At 56.3% G+C, this 6,302-nt stretch overlaps 1 protein-coding gene across 3 annotated transcripts in view; it reads right to left on the bottom strand.

The window, feature by feature from the left end:
• Nucleotides 1–1,974: 1,974 nt before the first annotated feature.
• MID2 (midline 2) overlaps nucleotides 1,975–6,302 on the bottom strand; it is a 64,395-nt gene continuing 60,067 nt past the window's right edge. For all 3 annotated transcript variants that reach the window (XM_064712924.1, XM_064712925.1, XM_064712926.1), the window contains exon 10: nucleotides 1,975–6,135. In XM_064712924.1, the coding sequence (XP_064568994.1) occupies nucleotides 5,733–6,135 (403 nt within the window). In that variant the 3' untranslated portion in view covers nucleotides 1,975–5,732. The remainder of the gene's footprint in view (nucleotides 6,136–6,302) is intronic.

The following is a 6,302-nucleotide window of genomic DNA, read 5'->3' as shown; positions in this document are numbered from 1 at the left end:
TTTAAAAGGAAAGAAGGTTCCCACACTGTGTCAATCCCATGGAGGGAGGAGCAGGTTCTCTCCCAGGGAAGACTGTCCCATGGTGAAAGGAGAGGATCTGTGTCCCCTTATATCTGGGAATAGCCAGATTTTTGCTCCTATTGTGTCCTTGCTGCTCGCTGGGCGCTCACTGGGCTCTGGGCTGGGTGGCAGGGCTCTGGGTTTCTCCTGCCATGGGGGCTGCTCACCAGGGTTGGGGCACCTCTGGCTTTTGGCAACCAAAAAGGATCAGGATCTGTTTGATTAGTGGCCAGAGCTCAGGAGCACCTGCAGATACCTGCCAGACCCCACACACTTGTCCTAGGGCATGCAGCAAACCAGGGTGGTGCAGAGGGACGGGATGGGATGGGATGGGATGGGATGGGATGGGATGGGATGGGATGGGATGGGATGGATGAAGGGATGGGGTTGGGACAGCCCCCTGGCAAGCTGCGGTGCTCTGGGGCTACCCTGCCAGTCTCTGGACCAGGGAATAAAAAGTCTGGAAATGGAGGCTGTGGGCCCTGGGCACTGCAGCTCCCAACTCCTCAGTGTGGGGCTCTGGGTGTTGGGAATTTAGCTGCTAGAGAATGGAAAATTACAAAGCTGTGGCTAATTCCAAGTCCTGCACCTGCAAGATAGTGTGTCCTTGGGCATAGCTGTAGTATGATAACAAATAGTGAAAGAGACATGAGAAAAGAGAGATGTAACCCCTGAGGAATGGGGAAGAGCTGATGTTGTGGTGTGGCCAATGGACGGTGTAAATTACAGAATATTAATGAGCTTATTGCTCGCTGTATAAGTGTCTGATGCTCTCTTCAATAAACGGAACTTGCTTATCACTCATATTGAGTGTCCGAGTCTCCCCTCACTGACAAATGGCTCATCCTCGACAAAGGCCCATTTCTGCGACACTGGGCAGTGGGATCTTTGTGGCAGAAGCAGGAGCACCAGCACCAGACCCAGCCCATCACTGCTGCATGGCACTGACAACCCACAGCAAGGGCAGAGCTCTGACCCACACAAATGCCACAGGTTTGCTCCTAGCAGAACCAGCAACTCATCCTCCAGGCAGGTTCCATGTGCTGGTGGTTTATCTTTAACAGGAGAAGCTTGGAGCAAAGGCATAAAGTAAGAAATATTTAATTCCCCAGTGCTGGTTTGCACTGCATGTTTTCCACTTAATAAATATTTTAGGCACATGTGCTCCAAAAATGGGCTCTGTCTCCTGCAGGTTTGTGTGCCTGTGCTCCTGCACATGAGGCTGCCCCCAATGTCCCTTCTCCAGCAGCTTCTGCCTGGTGGCACCGTTCCAGCATGGGCTGTGCCCACTGCCCGGGCCACTCCTGCCTGCTGGGAGAGCCCAGGGATGTGCTGGGAGAGGGGAACTGCGGAGCTCCTCCCTGCTGGCCGAGCTCTCCCTGCCCGCTGCTGGTCCCTGTGCATGGCAGGGCCCTGTGCAGGGGGGCTCTCACAGCCACACCTCAGCCCCAGCACCAGCCTGGCCCCAGCTGGCACTCAGAGATGTCCAGAACCCCTGTGGCCATCCAGGACTGGGGAAAGGGCAGACTGGCACACGCAGTGTCCTGGGTAATGGAACATCATCCAGGGGCTGGCAGCAGGGTGCTCAATATTTATGTGTACGCATGTTTTTGGATGGAGCTTTAGCACCCCCTGTGCCTGGCCACCCCACAGGCTCTCCAGGCTGGGCTGAACCCTGCACAAGGAAAGTACTGCTGGGTGGTACCACAAATCCCCTCTGTTCTGTGCACGCATGGCCATATGTTTTGCAAGGTTTGGGGAATACTGTGATGGCCAGCAAGAAGATCCCAGGGCTGTCCTCACCTCATGGCCTCCCCCACACACAGACATACCCAGCAATGTATATATATTATATTATATTTTTATATTTATATTTATATTTTATATATATATATATATATATGTACATGTTAACAAAGAAGTTGCAAAAAAAACAACAAAAAGGGAAAAACCCAACAGGAAGAACAGCCCTCCCCCAAGTAAAATGGAAGCAGGAATGTTACATGTGGAAGGGGAGGCTGAGGGGAGCCAGGAGTCCACACACCCCGAGCTTGAACGTGGGTGTCACCAGGAGCAGAGGAACCAGCAGCAGCACTCTGCCCTCCCTCCATGCCCTCAGCAGGGCCCAGGATGGAGCTGTGCTCCCCAAATCACGGTGACAATCGGGTGGGCTCTGCTTTCAGTACCACAAGAGGACAATGTGGGTGACTGGGAAAGGCCCCCAGCCCCTGCTCGGGGTGTGGGGCTCCCCCAGTCCCCATCTGGCCGGGTGTGAGACGTGTGTGGGGGCCAGGGGGTCCCACAATTAGTGCAATTTCGTCAGGTGCAAATGTCACATTAAGGGCTCATGGTCTCTGGGCTGAGGATGCTCCCCGAGCCCATCCCAGCAGTGCCAGCACCGTCCTTGGCATTGCCAGGGCGGCCATTCCCCTGCAGGGCCTGGTGTCCCCCTGGGGTGGCACAGGCCGAGCAGCCACACGGGGCCGGCAGATGTGGAAGGGACTTCCATGAGACCTTCCCATGAAAAACATCCAACTTCAAAGGGTGATCCAACTTCCCAGAGTGAAAGGGGGCATGAGCCAGGCTGTGGGGAAGGCAGGCCTGCCCCTGCTGCACCCTTCCTGGGCTCCTGCACCCCGGGGCTGGCAGAAGCAAACGGAGCTGCTCCTCTGCCCAGGAGGAGCCAAGGAGGAGGGGTGCAGCCCCTGTGCCTGCCCTGCCAGGCACCACGGGGAGCAGCCTGCATCAGAGGGAAAGCCCTCTCAGCTTGGCAGGGCCGGCAGCAGATCCTTCCCCGAGGCGCTGCCCACCTCCCTCTTCCAAAAACCACAGTCCAGACACACAGAGAGATGGCATGCTGGGGAACACGCTCCTCCTGGGCAAAGCTGTCACCACCAGACTCACCAACATGCATCCTCTTGGGAGGGGTCACCAGATGAATTCTGAACTGGCTCCAGATGAATTCAACCTGTCTCTGGCACAGCCCCCATGGGATGATCCCCAAGAGCCCTGGCCAAGCCAGGCACTCACTCCCCGAGCCTGGGCTTTACAATCACAGGACAGGCTGAGTTTGAAGGGGCCCATCAGAATCACTGAGTGGAACTCCTGGCCCTGCACAGGACACACCAACAATCCCACCCTGTGTTGGGGAGCATTGTTCAACTGCCCCTTGACCTCTGGCAGCCCTGGGGCCATGACCATTCCCTGGGGAGACTGTGCAGTGTCTCACCACCCCCTGAGAGAAAAACCTTTTCCTGACATCCAGCCTAATCCTCCCCTGATCAGTTCCAGCCATTTCCTTCAGTCCTGTCACTGGTCACAAGAATGAAGAGATGGGTACCTGCCCTCCCACTCCCCCTTAGGAGGAGTTCAGGAGGACAAAGAGGCCTCCCCTCTCTTCTTCTCCAGCTGAACAAACCAAGTGACCTCAGCCACTCCTCACAAGACCCCTCCACACCCTTCTCCATCCTCACAACCCTTCTCTAATATCTTCATGCCTTTTTTATGTTGTGGTGTACAAAACTCCCCTCAGGGCTCAAGGTGAGGCTGCCTCAGCACAGACCAGACCGTGACAATCCCCTCCCTGCTCCAGCTGGCCTGATGCCCCCAGAACAGGGATTTCCCTCCTGGCTGACTGAGATCCAACTGGACCAGGTACCCCAGGGCCCTTCCACAGCTGCTCCACAGCCTCTCTTTCCCCAGTTCATACACACAATCAGGGTGGCCCCATCCCAGGCACAGAAGTTATCACCTTCCCTTGTTAAACTTCACATGGTTGGTGATTCCCAATCTGTCTAATTTGCCTGGGTCTCTCTGCAGGGCCTCTCTGCCCTTGAGAGAGTTGACAGCTCCTCCCAGTTTAGTGCTGCCAGCAAATTGACCTGGCATCCCTTCCAGTCCTGCATCCAGGTTGTTAATGAAAATCAGGCTGAGGATGGAGCCCTTCAGAACCCCAGAAGTGACTAGTGCCAGCCTGATGTCCCCCTTTGTGCCTGACCCATGAGCCAGTTACTTAGCCACCCCACAATGTGTTTATCCAGCTGTGGGCTGGACATTTTGTCCAGAAGGATCCTGCCAGAGACTGCTAAAGCCTGCTAAAGGCCAAACAGATTGCATCTCATGGCTACCCTGGATCAATCAGGTGGGTTACCCTGTTGTGGAAGAAAACACAAGCAGGGGCAGTTCCCCATCAGCAAGGCTGGCAGAGCTGGGTGGCAGAGCTCAGTGGTTCCCACTGCCACCGAGGCACCACATGTAGAGGAGGAAAAGGGGCTTCAAATGTCACAGAGCACAGCCCAAGCACCAGCTGCCTTGGGCCACCATAATGCCTGAAATCCCTGCCCCACAATGTCCCAGACACCCACATGCCCACTGGCCCCAAACTGTGCCACAGACCCCCATGGTGGCAACAGGGATTGTGTGCCAGCCCAGCTCCTCTTGGCCTCTGAAATAAATCTGGGAACTGGAGCTTGCCCAGGGGACTTGGTGCTTGTGGTTACTGGGAATACTGGAGACAGCCCAAGAGATCCCAGTAACCAGGGTCTCTGAGCCTCTGGGACAGACTCAGTCCTCTGCCATGGAATAAACAGGATGGCTCCACACCCACACCACCACAGAATCATGGAATAGTTTGGGCTGGAAGGGATCTTTAAAATGCACCCAGTCCAATCCCCTGGCATGGTGGAGAACAAACCAGAAGCCAAGATTCAGTGTAATTAATTGAGATTTTGGGTCACAGAGCATAGAGGTAGTCTTTGAGCAGGACTCTACTGTGGGCTTAGAGTAGGAAGATGAGTTTTTGCTGCTGGGACACCAGACAGGGCACTAATGGAGACCTATGTGGAGCAGGGCACTGCTGGCCAGACACTATGTTGGGAAGGAGCAGCTGCCAAACCTCTGTGCCAGGGGCCAAAGCTTCTCAAGGATGCAGGCCTCCCTTGATACTGGGAAGCTCTCAAAGGAGGAGATGGTGGGCTGGGGGTCCGTGGCTCTCCACTGCAGGACCCCGAAAATTATCAGGAGCATGCCATCTGCAGCACAGCCAGCCCCAGGAACACCCTCAGTGCCATCTTCACTGCCACAGAGCACCACCCTCCCTCCACAGGGCCACCATCCACCCCACAGCCACTGCCAGCACTCACCGAGCGCTCCAAGCCTTATCCATCCCACCAGGGAAGCCACCAAGCCTCAACACATGGAAAGTCCTCCCTGGAAAGTGCTGCTCAGTGCTCTGTGTCCCTACACCAGCTGTCAGCAGGCCCAGAGCCCATCCCTCTGGTCCCAATCTGTGCCTCGTGGTATGCACGAGCCATTCCCTGACCACCATGGCACCTCAGGTCACCCTGAAACCTGCCCTGGCCTTTCCAGCCCCCCAAGGGAAGACAGAACCATCCAGGTGACAATCTTCTTGGGGAGACATGGGAGCAGCCACCAAAGAGCTGCTCCAGCCACTCTTGCACACCCTGGAGCTCACCAACAGCAGTTCATTTCCAGCTGTGGCTCGAGGTTCCTCCACTTTTTCCATTAAAGTAAGGTGGAGCTGGGTGTGGTTGGTGCTCGACTGCTCGGGCGCCACGGTGGCTCTCTGGCACGGCTGCCAGTGGGCAGCTCTGGCCACCTGCACCCACCGGCATGGCCAGTGCTGCCACGGGGCACGGGCAGGCCTGGGCAGCCTAGTGACAGGCTTTCATTCCTGACACATATGGGGACTCCTGGGGCCGGCAGTTACACTCCTGCTGCTCGGGGTAATCGATGAAATCTGGGGCAGGCAGCCCCGAGAGGATCATCAGGGATTTGTTCCAGATGGTGAAGGTGGGACACACCGGCAGGATGAATGAGACTTCGAAGGTGTGGAGGTGGAGAGAGTTGGCCGGGTCGTAGAAGGAGAGGGCGTTGTTGTCGTAGTCCAGGAGGACACCGAGGCGCTTCATCTGCGGGTGCACCTCCACCAGCATCTCCTTGTTGTTGTGCCGCACCACAAAGTTGTTGTTGCAGCGGGAGAAGACCCAAGAAGAGGAGTTCTTCCCGATCCACTCGTTTTTGGGGGCTGACTTGTAAGCCACGCCGATGGCATACCTGCAGAGAGAAGAAGCTGTGCTCAGCCTCCTCCAGCCTCGGCCCAGCACCAAGCCCAGCCCCGATGGCTACAGCACCCTGTGCTCTCAGAGCCCATCTGCTGTGAAAGGGCACAGGGTGAGCATCTCTGGCAAAGGCTGGAGCGGGAAAGCATCCCCCCTCACACA

The sequence above is a fragment of the Zonotrichia leucophrys genome, chromosome 4A (assembly GCF_028769735.1).
Source record: "Zonotrichia leucophrys gambelii isolate GWCS_2022_RI chromosome 4A, RI_Zleu_2.0, whole genome shotgun sequence".
Classification (NCBI taxonomy): Eukaryota; Metazoa; Chordata; class Aves; order Passeriformes; family Passerellidae; genus Zonotrichia; species Zonotrichia leucophrys.
This window is presented reverse-complemented; position numbering and strand designations above follow the sequence as displayed.